We start from the raw sequence: 23,227 nt of genomic DNA on the forward strand, positions 1-23,227 counted from the left end.
CCCTATTCATGAATGTGTGCAAATTACTGGTTGTGTTCAGTTATACCATAAATACAATGAAGACTAAGAAACAGACAGCAAACGCTTCGACAGTTGTTCACATGCAATTGTCCATGCCAGTCATTAATGAAGCAGATAGATTCTTGATGAGCGAAGGGGAGAAAGTTATCAGCGGCAGGCAGGAATGTGAAGTTGATCTTATTGAATGTCAGGGCAGGCTCGAGAGGTTGAGAGGCCAACTTCTGCTCTTAATTCGTATGTTTGTGTGCAAAATTGCAATCAAAGATTAAGTTATTAAATGTTGCCTCAATTTGGCAACAGAAGGTCAGTGTGAGGCCACATAGATCGTTATTAAACCAGCAGGCCAAATAAATACTTTTTCACAAAATAGGTTGTTATTCTGGCAAAACATAAAAGATTTGGTTTATTACTGAAAAAATTTGGTTTATTACTAAGATACATGGAGCGGTATTCTCCATTGGCCAGTGCCGAAATCGGGGCGTGCGATCGGGTGGAGAACAGCTCCCGGCCGGGAAATCGCAGAAGTCACCGAATCGTGATGCTCGGCCTCCTCAGAAATGGGCGTCAATGATACGCAGTAGTTGAAACACTATTTGCATATTAGTGGGCCCACCCGCGGTGCTCTGCCTCCGATGGGCCCAGTTCCTGACAGCACAATCCACATCTGCTCTCACCTGGCGTGGTGGCTGCTGAGAGAGAGAACGTATGGCCGATGTCCAGCACCACCATGCTTCACCAACAGCCGTGCCACTGACCGAGGGACTTCTACCAGGGCTGGGGGGAGTAGTGGGGGTGGCCAGGAGGTGGGCTGTGGGGTCAGGGTGGATGGGTACGCAACGCCATTACCGCAGCCGACAAGGCAGCCATGCAGCTGCGCATGCCGCTGACAGCCCACTATAAACCTGTGCCCTGGGTCGTATAGATAACACTCCCAGGGCACTCCACCGGCCCCATCAGCTGTATGGGCACTCCAGCACAAACTGTCCCATGTTTTCGGCCCCGATCAGTGTGTGTGTGGGGGTTGTATTGTTTAAGCGCGCCTGCGAGTGTCCATCACAGACCCGCCAATTTCCGCACCACTTGTCATTTGTTTCGAGAGTGTTCCACATAGCGCCGGTGCTAGCCCCTCACTGGTAGCAGAATCGGTGCAGGTGTGGTGCCGATTCTTCTGACGTGAAAGTCTACGGTTTCTCCATTGGCGTCAGAAATGGAGGATCAGGCCCATGATGTTTCCAGTGGGATTAAAAGGTACCAACTGTTCAATAAGATTTTGTTGTTAATCCAGAACCTGTTCGGACTACTCTACTGAAACAATCAAATTCATTATCAACACCCGCAATCCTGAAAATATCAAATCCTGAAAGAAGCTGCTCAGTTACAGTGTACAATTTCAAATCCTCATCTGCGTGAGGGGAAGTCATTTTGTTTATTTCCTTTGGGCAATCAAAATCATTTCCTGATCTGTTTGTTTGAATAATTTACTGGAGAAAGACATCAAGAAATCAAGAAATAAGACATCAAGGGACGGCACGGTGGCTAACACTGCGGTCTCACAGCGGCAGGTTCGATTCCGACTTTGGGTGATTGGAGCTTGCATCGTGTCTGCATGGGTTTCCTCTCACTGCGTGGGTTTCCTCCCACAGTCCAAAGATGTACAGGTCAGGTGGATTGGCCATGCTAAATTGTCCTGAGGTGGGGTTAGGACGATAGGAGGGATTTGCGCCTAGCTGGGCTGCTCTGTCAGAGTGTCGGTGCAGACTTGATGGTCCGAATGGCCTCTTTCTGCACTGTAGGGATTCTATAATTCCAAGAAAAGATAGAGTCACTTCCTTTTTTTCCAATTAAGGGACAATTTAACATGGCTAATTCACCCACCCTGCACATCTTCTTGGGTTGTAGGATGAGACCCATGAAGACACTGGGAGAATGTGCAAACTCCAGCCGGACAGTGACATGAGGCCGCGATCGAACCTGGGTCTTCGGCGCAGTGAGGCAGCAGTGCTCACCACTGCGCCACTGTGTTGCTCGCGATAGAGTCAGTCCACTCCAAATATGAGACATCCCATCAATTAGCAAAACAGCACATCCTTAACAGAGTTGTGATAACATCTGCAATTAAAATCTCTTTCCCCCATCCCACATCCTTGTTTTTGGATCTAATATTTAGCAAAAGTGTCCCAAGGGCCACTTTAGTAAGAATCAGCAACTTAAATTATTTGGCTGTTATGTCAGTTTCTGTTGACTTGAAGAAACATATTCTGCTTAAATTAGAAACAGTTTCTCAGGCCTCAGCCATTGGAGTTAATTAGCAGTAACATTAAGATTTTTTTCCCCCCCTCGCCCTTCCTGGAAGCATCCATTCTAACTCGGATCTGATCCCACAGATACCGTACAAGGTGAAATAGTGAGTGCGAGCAACACAAATTGCAACAAACTCTGATTCTGTTCTCAGTTTTTATCCCAAATGTACTTGCATTTTCTAGCATGGACAGGAAACGGGGATGCAAACTCTGGATGAAACACGATAGCTTCAATTGTGTAACTGCAGAGACTACTTTTTTAAGACATTAAGAAAGAGCACGGTGAGAAACAGGACTTGGGACTTGCGTTTTTTTTTTACAAGGAGCGTTAGGAATGTTCCATTGTTAGTTCACAGCAATGCTCCTGGGGAGAACAAAAAATAAATGCACTGTGCTTTGTCAAGATACTGGGGCATGGACACGAGACTGTTATAAGTAGGGCATTTCAATCTACATTCTCCTTCAAGTCACCCATCGATACACTTTGCCTCCTCATGTGTGAATCTGTTCCAGTCAAGCAACTAAATTAGGGTTTCTCACAGTGGCTAAAACACGGTTACAGATCACAAAGAGCAAAAAGAAAGTCGCAAAGAAAAAGGAGATTTACCTTACAAGAGACAATCAACACTTTGATATCTTGCCTCACCCCGCCCAGCTTTCACTCCTTCACAAGTTGCTCCAGGCCCAGTTGCACCACCAGAAAGAAGGTGATAGGAAACCCAATGCTCCTCTGCCATTGGAATCAAAGGGCCACAGAATACTCGTACATAATATTCCATAGCAAGTAGTTCAAGTTTCCCTCGCCCTAGAGCTTCCCAACCTTTCTCATTGTGCAATTCAAACTGGAAACTGGCCAGACCAGAGGATGAAATGCATTATATGTTCTTCCCTGATACGACACGGTGATATTTCACCACATAGCATTGCTCCCAATAACGATGCTTTCAATTAGGCAATGCAGATAATGACACAAGTGTAAACTTCAAGGGTGGTATTTCAGTAATTCTTGATGAATAGATAATATTAAAATCTAAAAATGAAACACAAAAAGATCCAGCACCCTGTCATTCAATTGCAGAGCTGCCAGTGATGGCAATGTGATCATGCAAATGCAATGTTACAATGTTACAATCAGTTGCAATGGCTACTGATCTACTGTTTGAAATTAGCCTGAAACAATCAGCTGCGAAGATCACAGGAACTGTTAAATTTGTATGACTCAATGGTTGCATTCATCAATAGCTACACTGAAGGATAAGCAATGAACTATTTGGTTATTGTCCTGTTGCACATTAAAATGTAAGAAAGTACAAGCAAGGGTCCCCAAGGACAACCAAGCTGCCTGGTATCTGGCCTGGGTCTCTATACTACTCAATAAGTATCAATCAACAATAAGATGGGTGAGAAGAGCCCATGGCGACTTGTCTCTTTAACTTCTGTACCTTTGTGAAGAGATAGCTAAATTTTGCTCTTCCTCCCTCCAAATGGAAAGCATGAATTACCATTAATTACCCTTTCTTGCCAGTTTACATGAAGTATGATCACCTGGCTGAGACATTTGAGACAGTTTGCAAAGCGATAGATGCTACCTGGGGTGCATTCTCTAAGAAAGGAGCAGTCAGTATTTACAGGATATGTGGGGAAAATGTTTGGAGATGAGGGAAAGAGGAAAGGACATTTACCTTTAAGTAAGAGAAAAAGCTTTGCACTTAGAGAGTGAGTCTCATGATGCCAGTGTGTTCTGAAGTGGCTTACACCAAATCAAGCATCATTGATCTGCAGGAAATACAGGAGCCAATTTGCGAACAGTAAGGCTGCACAAACAGCAATGTGATAATGATTAGATAATCAATTCTGTTTTTGTGTTGATTAAGCTATTAAATACGGAGCAGGTCACGGAGGTGAATTTTCATTTCTTCTTTGAAGAGTGCCATGGGATCTTCTTTCAATTCTCATCCAAAAGATGTTACCTTTGAGTGCGCAGCATTCTCAATACTGCTTTGAGGGGAGGTGGATGAATGACTGCTAGGTTCTGTTAATCCCAGGAAAGCAGCTTTTGAAAATCTTCAGGAAACTAGTCACCAGCTTGCTTTCTTCTCTCCATGTGGGAAGTAGAAGGCTCCATTCTACACCTTCCCACTGCTCAAGGCCATGAATACAGACGCTGTCATTCAATGACGATCTCTGATCCACCAGCCACCATCTGCTCGATGTGCCGCATGTTGACAAGCCCCCTTTTTGTCCATCAGCTGGTCCACATGAGCTACTCTAGTCAAGAGTAAATCAAGTAACTGACACAGAACTACCGAACAATATTCATGTGACAATAGAATGAAGATAAAAGTGAACTCAAAGGATATCTGCAAAGTTAATCTCTCAAAAGACCGTTTTGAATTAAATAAATTTTAGTCTGCTCAAGTGACTAATGCACTTGTTTGAAGAACTGCAGGAAGCAGAATGTTGAACATCATTTGATACTCTTGGGTTTTCTCGATGAGTCAGAAAACATTAGTATGCAGGTGCAGCATGTAATCAAAGAAGGCTAAAGTGATGCTGTCCTTTAATACGAGAAGAATTAAACATAAAAGCAAGGATGTTGTGCTTCAGTTATACAGGGTGCTGGTGAAATCACATCTGAGTTTGGTCTCCTTATTTAAGGAAGGATGCAAGTGTGAGAGTCATAAAATCCCTACAGTGCAGAAGGTTTGCACTGACCCTCCGAAAGAGCACGCTACGCCCACTCCCCACCCTATCCTAACCCCACCTAACCTGTACATCCCTGGGCACTAAGGGGCAATTTTACCATGTGCAATCCATCTCACCTGCACATCTTTGGACTGTGGGAGGAAACCCACACAGACAAAGGGAGAAAGTGCAAACTCCACACAGATAGTCACCCAAGGCCGGAATTGAAACCAGGTCCCTGACGCTGTGAAGCAGCAGTGCTAACCACTGTGCCACCATACCGCCCATGTTGGAAGTGGTCCACAAGGGATTTACTAGGTTTTTAAAATGAATTTAGAGTACCCAATTAATTTTTTCCAATTAAGGGGCAATTTAGCATTGCCAATCCACCTACCCTGCACAACGTTTGGGTTGCGGGGGCGAAACCCACGTATACACGGGGTGAATGTGCAAACTCCACACAGACAGTGAACCAGAGCCGGGATTGAACCTAGGAACGGGTTCCGTCAGTCAGCTGAGCTAACCACTGCGCACTGTGCTGCCCTAAGAGATTTAGTAGATTGATACCAGGAATGAACTGGTTGTCTTCGGAGGATAGGTTTGAAAGGCTGGACTCCTTTCCACTAGGATTAGTAGGGGGGTGACTTTATTGAAGCATACAAGATCTTGAATGGTCTTGACAAGGGGACATGGAAAGGATATTTCCTCTGGTGGGCAAGTCCAGAACCAGGAGGTACTGTTTTAAAATTAGGGGTAATTGTTATAGGAGAGAGATGAGGAGAATCTTTTTTTTCTCAGAAGGTAGTGCAACTTTGGAACTCTGCCTCAGAATATACCAAATAATATGGGCCTCATCCTGTAATTCATTTATTCAAGGCTCCAGTTAATATTAGTCAGTTTCAGCTGCTGGACCAAAGAAAGCAGGATATAGGAAATCCTCCACATCCATGGGGGCAGTGTCTAAATATGTCCAAGCAACAAATTACACACTTTGGCTGCACATTTGTATGTTGAAAATCAACGCTAATTTGGTAGCACAGAAATTAAATATTGCTGAAAAGGAGAGACTGCGTAGGTTTTTCGCCTTGCACTTCAGAAATACGGTAAAGCCTTGCGCCTTTTGTGAATTACCATGAAACATGGGGAGCCTGAAGTTCACCATTGGCAATGCCTTGGCCAATTAGAGTTGCCTTGCCAACCAATCAACACCCCTTTTTCTCCTGTTGTATAAATTGTTGCGGAGGTTTGAAATATGATGTGGAGGTGCCGGCGTTGGACTGGGGTGGGCACAGTAAGAAGTCTTACAACACCGGGTTAATGTCCAACAGGTTTGATTTGGAATCGCGCACTTTCAGAGCGCAGCCTCCTGATGAAGGAGCCAAGCTCCGAAGGCTTGTGCTTTGAAATATGGCATTCTTGTATTTGTCCTGATGGGTGCAAGGTGAAACAAATCCAGGCAACATGCTTCCCTTTCCAGTAACATTCACGTTGAAAATACAAATTATAACATACTGGGATAACATTTAAGAAGTATTCAGATGCACACTGGCAATACCAAGGCATCCAAGGCTATGGGCCAAGTGCTGGAAAATGAGATTAGAATAGTTAGGTGGTTGGTTTTGACTGGTGCCGATGCGATGGGCTTTTTCTGTGCTGTAGATCGCTAGGACTCTATATAAAATAATTCTGTTATATTAGCTCAATAAGGGCTAAAAGCAGCCCGATCAGCACAAATAAATTGGGGGAATTTAAAACCGCTTATACTCATGTCATCTGCAATTTGTTGTGGTGGTTTTAGATTAAATTTGCCTGAATTGGGGCCCACCCCAGTCATCCCCCTGCCCCCACCCCCCCCCAAAAAAACACCGGTCAGAATCATGAAATTCTACTGAGCAGGAAGATAGGAAGATTATTGAAATTGCAATCTGAGGGGGAATTTCACACCAAAAAACACTTCTTCAATGAGAAACTAATGAGTGTACACCAATGTAACTTCAATAGTTCACTATAGTTTAAACCAGCAGGGGCTGGTTTAGCACACTGGGCTAAATTGCTGGCTTTGAAAGCAGACCAAGGCAGGCCAGCAGCACGGTTCAATTCCCGTACCAGCCTCCCCGAACAGGCGCCGGAATGTGGCGACTAGGGGCTTTTCACAGTAACTTCATTGAAGCCTACTTGTGACAATAAGCGATTTTCATTTTCATTAATCTCATTAATTTCATTAATCATGTTGCTGTCAGGTGAAAGATTAGATAGACACTTAGATAGACACATTTTCATTATAAACCCACTTTTTAAAGCAGTATTAATAAAACTTTATCATCTTACCACTTTTGAATACAAAGAATGCACTCGAATGGAAAGAAAAACAAAAATGGTTAATTTCAATAATACCACCTGATTGCTCTGGTGTAAATACCATTTTAAATGTGATCCTACTATTTTCAGCCAAAACTAGAATTAATCTAAACTTTGCAATTTCAAGCACAATTACCGATTGCCCCAGAGCGGATTCTATCCCAACATTCTCGTGGAAACAAAGGTGCTTGGGAACACATGCCCTGCCCTTCCCTTGCAAACTCTCCAAGCTCACCTTCCTCGCTATAGAGGGGAAAACCTTTCATGGAAGCAATAACACTTGGAATACAGGGGCATGAACTGATACAGCATTTGTTACTATTTTATACTATTATGCCAAAGATGTATTGGATGTTGGAAACTTTTACTTTCAACATTGATCGGATGAAAGACACTATTTATTTTAAAAAACGCATTGTATTCAAACTTGTATCAAAGTAGGTTACAGCAAATAAACACCCCGGGAAACATTCTTCCCAACAATCAACTATACAGTTTGTACAGAATTTCCTCTTTTTTCACCTCCGCCCCCCGCCCCCCGCCCCGCCCCCCCGCCCCCCCCCCCCCCCCCCCACCTGCGACGAACAGCTCCTCAAACACGGTCACAAACATTCTCCCCCTTTTCTCGAACTCCCCTGCTGAGCCCCTTAACTCGTACTTTATCTTCTCTAACCGCAGGAAGTCGAACAGATCACCCAACCATGCTGCTACCCCCGGTGGCAATGCCGACCGCCACGCCAGCAAAATTCGTCACCATGTAATCAGAGGCGAAGGCCATGGTATCGGCCTTCCTCCTCTCCATGAGCTCCGGCTTCTCTGAAACCCCAAATATCGCCACCAAAGGGTCCGGGGTCCACTCCCTCCTCCATTATCCTGGCTAAGACGGTGAACACTCCTGCCCAGAATCTTCCCAACTTTTCACAACCCCAAAACATGTGCGCATGATTCGCTGCCCCTCGCCCACACCTCTCACACTCATCTGCTACCCCCTGAAAGAACCAACTCATTCTCACCCGAGTCATATGCACCCTGTGCACCACCTTAAACTGTATCAGGCTCATCCTTGCACAAGAGGAGGCGCCGTTTACCCTTCGCAGTGCCTCATTCCATACTCTCCAATTGATCTCCCCTCCCAACTCCGCTTCCCATTTCTCCTTGATCTTCACCACCCGCTCGCCTCCCTGCTCCCCCAGCCACTTGTATATATCCCCAATTCTTCCCTCCGCTTCCACATCTGGAAGCAGCAGTTGCTCCAGCAGGGAGTATCCCAGGAATCTAGGGAGCCCCTTCCAGACCTTTTGTGTAAAGTACCTAACTGTAGATACCTGAACTCACTCCCTCTCGGCAGCTCTACCCTCTTCCTTAGCTCTTCCAGACAGGCGAACCCTTCCTCTAAATACAAATCCCTCACCTTGACCAGCGCCCCACTTTCCTCCACCTCCTGTATACACTATCCCCCCCCCCCCCCCCCCCCCCCCCACCAGCTCAAACCCATGATTCTCGCACAGCGGTGTTAACACCAACATCCCTTCCACCCTAAAATGCCTCCTCTGCTGATTCCATATCTTCACCATGGACTGCACCACTGGGTTCCCCGAATACCTACTCGGAGCCATTGGCAATGCTGCCGTCACCATAGCCCACAAACTGGACCCTTTACAAGATACCTCCTCCATCCAAACCCACTCTACTCCTTCTCCTTCCCACCACCGCCGCACCTTGTCCACATTCGCCCCCCAATAATAATGAAGCAAGTTTGGCAATGCCAACCCCCCCTGCTGCCTCTGCAGCTGGATAAAAAGGCACTATTACAGACAATTATGTCTCCATTACAAGTGGAAACTGGCAAGTTTCCTGCAACCATACGTTTCTTAAAACTCTGAACTTCAAAGTGCACAGGGATATTGGGACAAGATGGTGTGGTTTATTGACAGAGCAAATCAGGTATGAAGCCAAAATGAATGGTACTTTTCAATGAAAGAACCAAAAATAAAAATATCCAGGTTACTCTCATTAATTTTTCCTTTCAGATTTTAACATTGGCCACCTTGAACCTCCAGCCATTACTGCTCTACTGTTGCTCTTCTGAATAATGTGGCCAAGGAGGCAAATTTTCTGTCCTAATGCCTGTATTATTGATTTATTCCATTACTATGGAACCAGAATGTTAGTGACAGAAACAGTTGACATCACATGAAACATTCTCAAAACAACAATTTGCCTTTATTGTCAAAGATTTCATGGAATATAACATTCTGAAGTGCTTCAAAGAGGTGAAGCTGAATCATGGGCAATGAGTGGAAGAGAGTTAACCAAGGTGACCAAGGGAATGATCAGAATAGGTTTTGAGGAGATACTTGAAGGCGAGCAGTGAAGGCTGAGGGAATTTACGTACAGCATTCTGAAGTTTGACTCAACAAAAACAATTTGCCCTTCTTTAGCGTTGTAGAAAAATGTCCCAAGGCATTTCACACAGTGTTACAGGAATATAGGAAAGAGCAGGAGTAGGCTTTTCAGCCCCTCAAATCTATTCCACCATTCAATTAGACAATGCTTGACCTTCTACCTCAATGCCATTTACCTGTACTATTGCCACATCCCTTCATAACTTCACTATGTATAGATCTATTGATCCTCGTCTTTAACATACTCAATGACCACAGAGAGCTCCACAGCTCTCTGGGATAGAAAATTGCAAAGATTCACCACTCTCTGACTGAATAAATTCCTCCTCATCTCAGTCCTAAACGGGCTCCCACTTATTTTAAGGCTGTGTCCCGTTTCTAGACCCCCAGCCAGGGAAAACATCTTTCCCTATTGAACCCTGTAAGAATTTTGTATGATTCAATGAGATTGCCTCTCATTTTTCTAAAGTATTGAGAATACAGGCCCAGTATCCTCAATCATTCCTCATAGGACAACTCCACCATCCCAGAATTACTCCAGTGAACCTTTGTTGAACTACATCTATGAGAAGTATATGCTTCCTTGGGTAAGATGACCAAAACTTTCAACAATACTCCAGGTGTAGTCGCATATGGCTCTATACAATTGCAGCAACCGGAAGAGTGAGGGCAAGAGTTGGGGTGAACAGACCTCAGAATGGTATAGGGCTGGAGGGGTGTAGAGGGTTACAGAGGTGGGGGTGGAAAGAGAGATGCCGGGGTGAGGCTATAGAGTGATTTGAACATAAGGATGAGAGGGAAAGCAAAGTTGTTTTGCTGGAGCTAAGGTAGGTTTTCAGCAGCAGACGATTGGAGACAGAGTACAGGGTGGAGATGGGGGAAGAATGGAACTGATGGTCTGGGCACAGAGTTTGTGGCAAGGACTGAAAACAATGACTTCAGTCTTCCCAATACTTAATTGGGAACATTTAATCTCATCCAGTATTGGTTATTGGGCGAGCAGTGTGACAAGATGGACGTTAGAAGGTGGGGAAGAGGGTGTGTTGGATAGAGATACAACGAAGGTCAGAATTGGAACAATAAAGAGTACACACTGACTTGTGGGTCTATCATTATAGGCTGCTGAAAAGATTCCTTTTCAAAAAAGTTGTGGCACAATACTATTCCAAAATGCTGAACGTTGCAAATGAGAAACACAATGATGTGGTATAGTGTTTAGCACTGTTACCTCACGGCACGGGGGACGCGGGTTCAATTCAGGCATTGGGCAACTGTCTGTGCGGAGTTTTCATCATCTCCCCATGTCTGTGTGGGTTTCCTCCAGGAGCTCCAGTTTCTTCCCACAGTCCAATAAAGTGCAGGTTAGGTGGATTAGCCATGCTAAATCCAAAGTGTCCAAAAATGTGCAGGTTTGGTGGGGTTATGGGGATAGGGTGGGGCAGTGGTCCTAGATAGGGTGCTCTTTCAAAAGGGCTGGTGCAGACTTGATGGGCTGAATGGCCTCCTTCCACACTGTAAGAATGCTTTGGCTCTAATATCATAAACAGGTTTTTAAGAAAATATTGTTAAGAAAAACATTTTAAAAAGTTAAACTATTACACCACGTGTCAATATTGTAAACCTAATAAATTGGCAATCTGCTTTCTGCATCAGTAAATTCTCTATTATTGCTCGTCGCTCTTCCACGCAGACAAGGTCAGGGGGCTGGATGCTTCCAGATATCTGTTACTCAGTCATAAAACTGCTATTACGGACCAGCCATTGGATTTCAATGGAAATAAAAATTGTTTGGTATCTATAACAGAAGTTGAAAATCTAGCATGCCAAGTCAACATCTATTTTCCCTGCAGGCCCACCTGCAGTCTGGGAAGTGTTGCACAACAGCAGTGCTGGTCCACACCCAATTTTTGCAGTGCTGTTGGAACTCAATACCATTTCAAAATAATAAGCTCGAACACAAATGGCCTTTTGCTTTGCGAAGGACGAATTAAAACATTTATGTATTCAGAACTCAACCAATTTAATTGAAATCCCCGTATTCCTTTTATCATAGAATTTACAGTGCAGAAGGAGGCCATTCGGCCCATCGAGTCTGCACCGGCTCTTGGAAAGAGCACCCTACCCAAGGTCCACACCTCCACCCTATCCCCATAACCCAGTAACCCCACCCAACACTAAGGGCAATTTAGCATGACCAATCCACCTCGCCTGCACATCTTTGGACTGTAGGAGGAAACCAGAGCACCCGGAGGATACCCACACACACAAGGGGAGAACGTGCATACTCCGCACAGACAGTGACCTAAGCCGGGAATCAAACCTGGCACCCTGGAGCTGTGAAGCAATTGTGCTAACCACAATGCTACCATACAATTTGTTGGCTGAAAATCTCTAATCAAGCTAATTATCTAGACTAAATTAATAATAATTATTAATTTCGCCACTCATCATGAAAATAAAAACAGGCAAAGGTATGGGTTGCCAATCAGCTCTCCAAATCTTCCTGCCAGGAAGGACATGAACTTCACTTGCCATCACTTGCTCAAAGGCTAAGAAACTTTAAAAAAATTAATTAAATTAAAATCACTTAGTGTCACGAGTAGGCTTCAATTAAGTTATTGTGAAAAGCCCCTAGTCGTCACATTCCGGCGCCTGTCCGGGGAGGCTGGTATGGGAATCGAAGTGTGCTGCTGGCCTGCTTGGTCTGCTTTAAAAGCCAGCGATTTAGCCCAGTGAGCTAAACCAGCCGCTAATAAATGAAAATCACTTATTGTCACGAGTAGGCTTCAATGAAGTTACTGTGAAGAGCCCCTAGTCGCCACATTCCGGCGCCAGTCCCGGGAGGCTGGTACGGGAGTACCAGTGTACTTGGGAGAAATCAGTGTGTTCCCCCTTTAGTTTGTAACCGGAAGCCATGGTATCATTTATTTTTGCATCAATGCACCATTATGCTTTTTCATCTTGAAGGAAACTTTCAAGGGTATATTGATAAAATGTATGATACCAGCACACAATTGTAATTGTATCATGCTTATAACAAGGTATATTTCTATAGCATTTTTAACATAATGAAACATCCCAAGGTGCTTCACCCAAGCATCATAAAAGAAAATATGATACCAAGCCACATGAAAATGAAATGAAATGAAAATCGCTTATTGTCACGAGTAGGCTTCAATGAAGCTACTGTGAAAAGCCCCTAGTCGCCACATTCCGGCGCCTGTCCGGGAAGATAAGGAGATGGCCAAACGTTTAGTCAAACAGGTAGGTTTTAATGAGTGTCTTAAAAGAGGAAAACATGGTAGAGAGCAAGGAATTGTAGGGTGTTTATTCCAGAGCTACACGTCTCAGCAACTAAAGGTCATAAAAAGCAATAAAGAAAGGAGTGAAGATACCTTGGTGGGTTTTAGGGCTGGAGGTGATTACAGGGATAGGGAGGGGCAAGAAAGTGGAGGGATTTGAAAACAAGGGCGAGAGTTTTAATATCAAGATGCCGCTTGACTGGGGGCTACAGTAGGTCAGTGAGCACAGGTGAGACAGGGTGCATTTGGACATATCTTTCTTGATGCATGCTTTGGAAGCAACGTGCAGCTAAGAGTTGAAGTAACTCGAGTATGGTTTGGAGCCAAGCTGGGTTGGAAAACTAAGGGCTCTACCAAATTGTTCAGCATGCCTGGAGAACTGTTCCTGCTAGGTTTGCATTTTTAACCAGTTGTCCTGCCTTATGCTCAAGGTATAAAAATAGAATCCCACAGTAAAGGAGGTCCCCTTAGTTTGCTACCATGTGATCTGAAATGAAACAAATGTAAAACATCTTTCCTTAATGAAATCTCAAGATAGGGTGGCACGGTGGCGCAGTGGTTAGCATTGCTACCTCACGGGCACCGAGGTCCCCAAGTCCGGTCCCGGCACTGGGTCACTGTCCGTGTGGAATTTGCACATTCTCCCAGCGTCTGTGTGGGTCTCACCCCCACAATCCAAAAGATGAGCCTGGTAGGTGAATTGGCCATGCTAAATTCCCCCTTAATTGGAAGAAAAATTATATTCTAAATTTATTTTAAAAAATGAAATCTCAGAATGCAGACATTATCCTTTTTTTATTAAAAAGGTAGCTTAAATAGTATATCCAAAGTGATCAATACCCCGCAGATGTGGACTTATAACCGTATTAAACCATTATTGTGTCAATTACTACTTTAAAATCAAAACATTGATGCCATCTATAACCGCACTGCTATGACTGCCCCTTATTCTTTGAGAACAAACTTATACAAACTCGACTGAACCAAACCTCAAGCTTAGTCTCCTAATGATCAGAAAATTTCCACTGTGTTTCCCGTGTCAATAGAAATGCAAATAAATACAATGATGGGATGCATCCAATTGAAAACCTTAGGTTATGTTCAAAGGAAATACTTATGGGCTATAACATCAAGGTGAAGTACTAGCGGTTACAGGTCTGTTACTGGTAGTAGCAGCACTTAAATATATCCTTTCAGAAAATCACATCTATTAAAATATCAACCTAGTTATGAATCTCTATTCCCACAATATAATTGTATTCATAACAACATACTACATATTCAATGACCAAATGCCTACCGACTATGTTAACTATCCAAATGTATTTACATACTGCCTTGCACACTTCAAAAATAACACAAGGTAACAGGAAAGTGTTTTTCTTGCTACAAGTGGTCATATCAAACGCAGCTCATAAAGAAAATATACTGCTTAATATTTAACAATGCTTCAACATAAAAGACAGCTCCTTGAACAAGCTACATTTCAAAATGGCTTTTAACGTAGAAAATGACCCATAGTGTTATTTCAGAGTGGTGTGAAAGGGAAAGAGAGGAAAAAGGATACATGAAAAGAATAAAAGCCATATATAACCACTATGAGAAGTTGATGGAAGTCCTTTAAAATAAGGATGATGTGTGCAGGGTTAGAAGTGCAAAGGCATGTGTGGAGGCATAAAGTAGGACGAGAATGCTACAGGTGTACAAAATGCCATGAGTTTCAAAGCTACCTGGGCACAGAGACATGGAGGTGATGGGAGTGTGGGACTGTGCAGGAAAAGATGCAGTGTTTTGGATGGGTGGAAATCAGTGGAAGAGGGAGGCAAAAATGCTGTCTGGAAAGCTTCAGAGAAACCAAAGAAGGAGCTGTGCAGATGATGGTGTTGGTGGTGCATAAGCATACAATGATGCAGAGGTGGGGGGGAAAAGTCAGTGACAGATAAGGTGATTTGTCACAAGTACTTTGTTTCCAAAGGTCATCTGTAGATAAAGACATGCCCATCTTGTACATAATTCTAGAAGAAACCAGAGAGTTAGTCATTAAGAATTACTGAACAGAAAGGTTTTATGTCTTCAAATCACTATTTGCACATCCGACATCCATTATTAAGCATTGTCTATGTCTACAATGCCCAAACAATTGAGCTTTAACGATTTATGGACATCAAGTCAAAAAATGAATTCTTGAATAAGGCTTTGTCTGGTTCTAATATTTACTGTACAATATTATCACCACTCAGTGAACGAAATGATATGACTGTGAACTTCCAACTATCTGCACAAAGAACAATTTAATGAGAAGAATTAGAATAGAATTCTGGAAGAAGAGGTGACTTAGTCATCAAATTTCACGTACCCCAGATATTTGTTTCCTTGCGACTCTTCTTCACACACTGCATTCAACAGCATGGATGATCAAAGTCTTGAAATAATCAGAACGCACTTGGAAACACATTAGGAAGTGCTTAAAGTACAAAGCAGCTGCTACCCTTTAGCATTCACTCATGTTGTTATATTTTAATAGCTGTTTTCAAAAAATGAATTTTTATTTCATAACTATTTTGATATATCAATCCTTTGGGGTTTCTTTACTGAAAGGTTTTACTTCAAATAAACCAGCCCAGAGAAGAGTTTACTTTGCAAAAGTGGAAGATGATATACAACAGACACCAAAAGAAAATCAAACGCCTGTTTGGACCTTTGGCATCTACTCAGAATGCAGCAAGAGTATTGAAGATTGCCAGTAATTTACTTGCCAAGGATAAAACATTATTATGAACAATTTACTGATACAAAATATATTCTAACATCTAGGCAATACAACTACCCACTGACATTCACTACTTCACAAACCTAAATCCCAATCGCAGAAATCAGTCCAATATCCAACAGAAGTAGGACCGAATTGAATATTTTAGCTCAAAGGGAGTCTCCTTTGCAGCATTTTATGAAAGTACAGAACCCCTTTGACTACAGCCAGTAGTGGGACAGGCCAGATCAAGTCAATGGCAGCACACAACTGCTTTCAAAATAATCCTTGCCAGACCACTCCTCGTCAGGACACCAAATCTAAGGTTATATCCGTAGTGCCACAATAAAAATAGACGACGAAACGTAGATGAGGCTAGATTTAGGGCTTCACTTCAACACAATTCGGAGAGAGACATTTCCCCCAAATTATTAAAGGGTAGAAAGTGCACCCATAAAATGTAGCATGGAAACCTGACCATTTAATGTGGAAACCTGCTGGTTCTAATCCTCGGCTATCCTTCACGAAGGCTAATGATTTATTAGAGAAGCTGCAATAATGCAGACCAAGCTGCAGTTACAGGCAGGCCTGTTCTGTTCAGTAACTGTACTCACCACCCCCCAGCTGCTTGTTCTGCTCGTCTTCCCCCCAGGATCCAGCAGCTCACATTCTGCAACAGCTGATCCACCTCCCACCAGACGTCATCAGAACCTGCGCATCCAGGTGCGTCATCACGCTCTGTGTAAACATTGCGTCCCCTCCAAAGATTCCCCTTGGTCGGGGGCATAGGGGCCAACCGAGGTCGAGGTGGTTTAGCAAAAACAAAAAGCCCAACTTTTATTATGGACGGGGAGTTTGGTCATTAACTATGTGTTTTTTTGATTCGTTGTTTTATTTGAAAAATGATAATTAGAGTCGCCGGCGCGCGGGACGGCATATCGCAATGCATTATGGTCATTGCAGTTGTCGAAGCGGCGGCGAGAACCCGAGTTTGCCGCTGAGGCGAAAATGTCAGAGAGTTTTTTTTTATAACGCCTGCGTTGCACCAACGGCTCGGTACGTCCCCCGTCCCCCCTCAACGGTTCGGCGGCGCCGGCTGATGGCGTCGACCATTATGGTTGACAGCGGGACCGGAAGACGGCAATACCCAGAAGGCGTTGCTGCCTGCGGAGAACGTCAGAGAGTCTGCGCCGATCGTGCGCGCTGCCGTCATCGCCGGTGGTGTGTGTGCGCGATGAGGTCATCGGAGAGGGAACGGGAGAGGAGCGAGAGAGAGGAAGTGCTGGGTTTCCTTCCTGGATTCACTCTCCCAGGGTCTGGGGTTTCATTAATGGCTGTTAGTTTAAAACAGGAAGTAAATTGGATTTAAGCTCAACTTTTATTTTTTTCTTCACAAATATTGGATACGTCTGGATGTCGCTTTTTAACTCGTTGCGTTTCAGGGCCAACTTTAAGCTGAAGTGAAAAATGCCCAGAAGAAAGCAGTCCAATCCTCAACCTGTGAAAAGTAAGTAGTCATTGCAGTCTGTGTGAATGAGGAAAGGCGAAGTAGGGGGAGGCGACTTCGCCAGTTCCTGGTCAACTGAATCCTGACCTGATCTGAAGTTAGAATTGCTCTGATGAGCAGGGAAACAAGAGTCGCAACTGAGGTTCATTAACTCGTTCACGGTGGAGATTAGGAGGAAAGGCATTCCACTTTGGAATGTTGTTTTTAGATCACGTCTGACTTTAATCTGCCGCATTTCTTTTTGGTGTCACTGTCTGGGAAGCAATGTACTAATGGAGGCCTGCCATGGCTCTGAGTTGGAAACTGTGAGGTAGCGGGGGTTAAAGTTGGGTTGCTTGATTGGCTTTAGTATAGCAGTGGCACCTGATAGTTGTGCACTTAATCAACATTATCTTTAATTTCTATAATAGTCTTTATATGGCAGGAAGAAAAATAAATTGTAAGGAGTCGGGGTCCAGGTGTTGGAATCTGTGAAATGGCATTTAGAAAGGTACATTCCAAGGAACAGTAATGATTTGGGGAGGAAATTTTAGTGTGGTAGTTTTGGGGTAGTGGTGGTGTGGGAGGGTTGGAGACGAGAAGATGCAAAGTGGAAAATACCAGATTTTAAGGTGTGGGAGAAGGTGTAATGCTCTATGCAGTTGCAGAGACAGGGTGGGACAAGGCCATCGTGGAATTGAAGGAGACAACAGGGTTTTTTCGATTAATTGGATTAGGGGCCAGTGTCATGGGAGTAAATGATTAGACATTAATCCAGAACAAAGTGTGGGCATTTGAGTTTTGAATATATTTAGAGTTTCTAAAGGAGTTGAGACCAGGAAGAATTAATTGGAAAAATTGAGTCAGTTTCACCAAATCCTGGATATGGAAGTATGTGATGTTACAGAGTAGAATCTGTACAGAGTTGAAGTTTAGCTTTGGGCCCAACATGGTTCCAAGGTCACAGTCGAAGAGTAGAATACTGCAGATGCTGGAAATCTGAAACTAAAACAGAAAATGCTGGAAATACTCAGCAGGTCAAGCAGCTTCTGTGGAGAGAGAAACAGAATTCATGTTTCAAAGATGATCCGAAACATTGACTCTTGATTCTTTCTCCCGAAATGCTGCCTGACCTGAAGTAATTCCAGCATTTGCTGCTTTTATTCCAAGGTCATAGTTTCTGCTTTGCTTGCACTGAGTGGTCAGGGATGAGAGTGAAACTAGTGACAAGTGAATTGAGGATATGATCGGAGCTGTAAATTATGAGCTTGGCTGAGTCAGTAGCGCACGTTCTTCCTGAAAAAGGAAGACTTGCATTTATGTAGCACCTTTTCGCAACTATCAGATGTCTCCAAGTGCTTTCCAGTCAATGAAGTATTTTCAGAGTATTGTCACTTTATGTACTCGTTTCGGAAATGCAATTTGTGATGTTGATTGAGAGATAAATATTAGTCAGGTCGTTTGAGGATAACTTTCCTGCTCTTCTTTGAATGTTTCCATGGGATCATCTACATTCATTTGAGAGGGCCTCAGTTTAATGTTTCGATTGAAATCTGGTACCTCTGGCAATGCCATGCACCCTCAGGCATGCACTGGAATATTAACCTAAATTGTAGTCCACATATCCTGGAGTGGGACTTAACCACTTCTGCCACCAACTGAGCCACTGATGACTGTCTTCCTTGTGATTGGCCATGTGATGAGGCTTGGAAAATTATGGAACAATTGGAAAGTCATAATACGTCAAGCAGAGTCAACATGATTTTTAATTATAGGAAAATTAATGTTTGAATGTTTATTAGAATTCTTTTGAGGATGTAGCATGCATGGTGGATAAACGTGGTGCCTGTAGGTGCAGTATTGTTCAATTACCAAAAGGCTTTCTGTAAGGAACCACATAAAAGGTTGCGACACTAGATAACAGCTCGTGGTGTTAGGACTGATACATTAGCATGGGCAAAGGATTTGCTGAATATTAGAGTTGGGATAAGTGGATCATTTTCAAGTTGGCAGATTGTAACTAGAGGAGTAACACGGATCAGCGCTGGGTCGATATGACTTGGAGGAAGGGACAGTATGTAGTGTGGCTAAACTTGCTGATGGTAGAAAAGCAAGTTGTGAGGAGGATGCAATTTGTCACAGGTATTGGTGGGATAAATGAGTAGGCAGAAATTTGACATGGAGTATAATGTGGGAAAATGTGAGGTTATCCAATTTGGCAGGAAGAATAGAAAACAAAATATTTAAATGGGGCAATGTTGCAGCATGCTGCAAGTGCAGAGGCATCTGGCCGTCCTTGTACATGAATTATAAAAAGTTAACATGCAGGTACAGTACGTAATTAGGGAGGCAAATGGAATGTTGGCTTTTATTGCAAGGGGCATGGAGTATAAAATTAGAGAAATCTTGCTGTGACTGTACAGGACATTGGTGAGACAATGTTTGGAGTAATGCGTGCAGTTTCAGTCACCTTATTTAAGGAGGGTGAAAGTTCACCGAGGTTAATTCTTTTGATGAAGAGATTGTCCTTGTGAGGAAGGGTTGAGCAGATTGGGCTTGTCCTCATTGAGTTTAAAAGAATGAGGCGATCTGATTGAAAATATACGATTCTGAGCAAGCTTGTCAGGGTAGATGCTTAGAGGAATTTGGAACTTGGGGGCCCATGCTCAAAGTGAAGAGTCTCCATTTAAGATGAAGAAAAGGAGAATTTTCTTCTGAGTGTCATTAATCCCTAGAATTCTCTATTGCAGAGAGCATTGGCAGCTGGATCACTGTAACTCAGCCTTGTAGATCAAAAATCAAAATATATTCAAGGGGGTCAAGTGTTGTAGAGGGCATGCAGAAAGTGAAATTAAAGTCATAATCAGATCAACTATGATCTTGTTAAATGCCTCTAAAGTGTTTTGTAGCCCAGTCCACCTAATTATCATGTGTATAATTTCAAAGACATCTGGCTGATGAGTTTCGAACCAGGGGTCACATTCTCAGAATAAGGGCAGGCAGAATGGCTTACTGCTCCCATGGTCCTATTAGTTTCCCCTGAACCTTCTAGTCACCACATTCCGGCGCCTGTTTGGGGAGGCTGGAACGGGAATTGAACCCACACTGCTGGTCTTGTTCTACAGTACAAACCAGCTGTCTGGTTACAGTGGGCTAACGCTGTACTAAACCAGTCCCTTGCAAACTGAACTTCTAAACTGAAGGGAGTAAAATACAAGCCTGTCCTAATCTCTCCCTTTACTGGTATCATTCTGGTGAATGTACGCTAACATTTCCAAAGTTAATATGTTTCATCGGGTGTAGTGGCCAAAACTGAACACAAGTACTCCAGAAGGGCATCTGGCCAAGTCTTTGTAAAACTGAAGTATCACTTGCCCACTTGAGTTGCACTTCCTTGAACTAAAGATGGAAATTGCATGCTTTTTTCTGATTGTTCTTCTAGTGATTTGTGCAGAAGGACACCTGAGTCCCTACTCCACCAAGCTCTTAGCCTCTCACTGTTAAAGAAAATATACTGTTTGAGACAGACACTCGTACACCATCTATCTGGACTGTTGGTGCAATTTTTAGATGGAACCTTGCATTTTGTTGCCTTTGTTTTGAAAGGTGTGGGGCTGGCTTCCCAATTGACTCAAATAAACACTGTTTTGTGATCAGGAAGATTCCAGTTTTTAATCTGCAGTTTTCACTGAGTTGGCATTACAAGTCATCTAATCTTAGGACAATGTAGGGTGGGATAGGGTTTGCAGCTCTGATGTCTACCCAGTGATCTCTCTGGAAGTACAGCCATGCAGACTTTGAGTGAGACCAGGATTGGCCTCGGGTGTTATGTCCTTCGTGGCTCAGTAGCCTGGCAACACCATCTGCATCAGATGGAGTGCTGCGAATAATGCCCCTTAACAAAGTAACATACTGTCCATGAAATCCGTGTCTTCAGGTGAACAAGGGAGAAAGAAAATTGAGGGTACTGCAAAAGTATTTAAGCAGACCCCCGAGTTGGGTGCCAGTATCAATGATATGGTACGTGGTACAATAAACATTTCCATCCCCATCACATTCTTCACACCCCCACCAATAAAACAATAGTCTGCCCCCCCCCCCCCCCCCCCCCAACACATTTCTGCTTCTGTTGACCTTTTAATTATCTCCGAGAAAGTCGACGAACGGCTGCCACCTCCGGGTGAACCCTACCTTTGACCCTCTTGGGGCGAACTTTATTTTCTCGAGACTGAGAAACCCAGCCATGTCAGTAACCCAGATCTCTAATTTCGGGGGCTTCGAGTCCGTCCACATTAGTAGGATCCATCTCCGGGCTACCAGGGAGGCAAAAGGTCAAGATGTCATCCTCTTGCGCCCCCTGAACCCCCGGCTCTCCTGACACTCCAAATGATTGCCACCTCTGGACTCTGCACCACCCGTGTTTTAAGTACCGTGGACGTAGCAATAGCGAACCCGTGCCACAACCTTCTAAGCTTCGGGCATGCCCAAAACATGTGGACATGATTTGCCGGACTTCCCGCGCACCTCGCACACCTGTCCTCTACCCCGAAAAACTTGCTCATCCAGGCCACCGTAATGTGTGCCCGGTGGACTACCTTGAACTGTATCAGGCTAAGCCTGGTAATCAGATTCTTGATGTTGATGTGAATTTATGTTCTAAAATATTGTTTTATTTTGCAACCCAAACGGCACTGATAGGTTTTGTCTTTTGCCTTGTTCTTTTAATTTGTTCATGGGATGTGGGCTCCCACATGGCCAGCATTTGTTGCCCATCCCTAGTTGGCCTTGAGAAGCTGGTGGTGAGCTGCCTTCTTGAACTGCTTCAGTCCATGTGGTGTACTTATACTCATGGTGCTGTTAGAGAGCGATTTCCAGTAGTCTGTAGTGTGAACAATAAGGGTATCGGAGTATAAATATTTATATAGAAATAAATCCATCATTTATTTATTTATTTTATAAATTTAGTGTACGCAATTCATTTTTTCCAATAAAGGGGCAATTTAGCATGGCCAATCCACCTAGCCTGGACATCATTCGGTTGTGGGGCGAAACCCATGCAAACACGGGAAGAATGTACAAACTCCACACGGACAGTGACCCAGAGCCAGGATCAAACCTGGGACCTCGGCGCCGTGAGGCTGCAGGGCTAACCCACTGCGCCACCGTGCTGCCCCCATGATGCATTTATACACAGTGCTAACATATACTGGTCATGTTGACTCATTGAATTAGAAAGTACTGATTTTGTTTCTTGAATAAATCTACTGTAACGTATTAATATTTCATGACATCCTTAATTAGATTGCTCCATAGAGGTAAAATGCTGGGTACTAACAGTAAGATCAGGAAATAAGTATGAAATTAGCCGAATAAAAGTTAGTGTTGGGTATTAATTCGCAGAGTGATGACAGGGTGGACAGAAATACTGAATATAGTGATACATCGCCATTCCTGGCAGGTTGCCCGCGTTCTTCACTCTGTAGATTTGAGGTCATCAAAAACTCTATGCATATCTTAATTTGCCCCATGTCCCATTAACCTGTTGCCCCTATGCTTTCTGGTTTGTTCGAGTTTGTTTCCTGGTCAAGCAAAGTCCTGATTTTTAATAATTATCAACTTTTCAGACCCCTCCAGAGCCTTGCCCCTCCCTCTCTCTGTAATATCCTCCAGCCCCATGTTTGCCTTTTTGCAAGGGGATTGGAATACAAGAAAATGTAAATCTTTGCTACAATTGATGGCCCTTTGGGGTAGCGAACCTTCACTATTCTGCCTCCATTGCTAGTATATCTAGAGACCAGAAACGCACACAGTATTCCAGATGTGCACATCTGGTTCGCTAGATTGGCCTTTGGGATGAGGTTGTCCTGTGTTAAGCTGACTAAATTGGGTATAGATTCTCTGGAGTTGAAAAGGATAAGAGG

The 23,227-nt window shown here is 43.6% G+C and overlaps 2 protein-coding genes across 10 annotated transcripts in view; one reads left to right on the top strand and one right to left on the bottom strand.

The window, feature by feature from the left end:
- si:ch211-278j3.3 (E3 ubiquitin-protein ligase RNF19A) overlaps positions 1–16,651 on the bottom strand; it is a 123,951-nt gene extending 107,300 nt beyond the window's left edge. For 4 of the 9 annotated variants that reach the window (XM_038799459.1, XM_038799461.1, XM_038799453.1 and 1 more), the window contains exon 1: positions 16,435–16,647. The gene's annotated coding sequence lies outside the window, so the exon portion shown is untranslated. The other 5 variants (XM_038799454.1, XM_038799462.1, XM_038799458.1 and 2 more) reach the window with 5 other exon arrangements.
- A 72-nt stretch (positions 16,652–16,723) lies between these two features.
- The window catches only part of LOC119967222 (zinc finger protein 845-like), a 60,371-nt gene continuing 53,867 nt past the window's right edge, over positions 16,724–23,227 (top strand). The window contains exon 1 of the mRNA XM_038799452.1: positions 16,724–17,327. Within this exon, the coding sequence (XP_038655380.1) occupies positions 17,288–17,327 (40 nt within the window). The 5' untranslated portion in view covers positions 16,724–17,287. The remainder of the gene's footprint in view (positions 17,328–23,227) is intronic.

The sequence above is a fragment of the Scyliorhinus canicula genome, chromosome 6, assembly GCF_902713615.1.
Source record: "Scyliorhinus canicula chromosome 6, sScyCan1.1, whole genome shotgun sequence".
Lineage (NCBI taxonomy): Eukaryota > Metazoa > Chordata > Chondrichthyes > Carcharhiniformes > Scyliorhinidae > Scyliorhinus > Scyliorhinus canicula.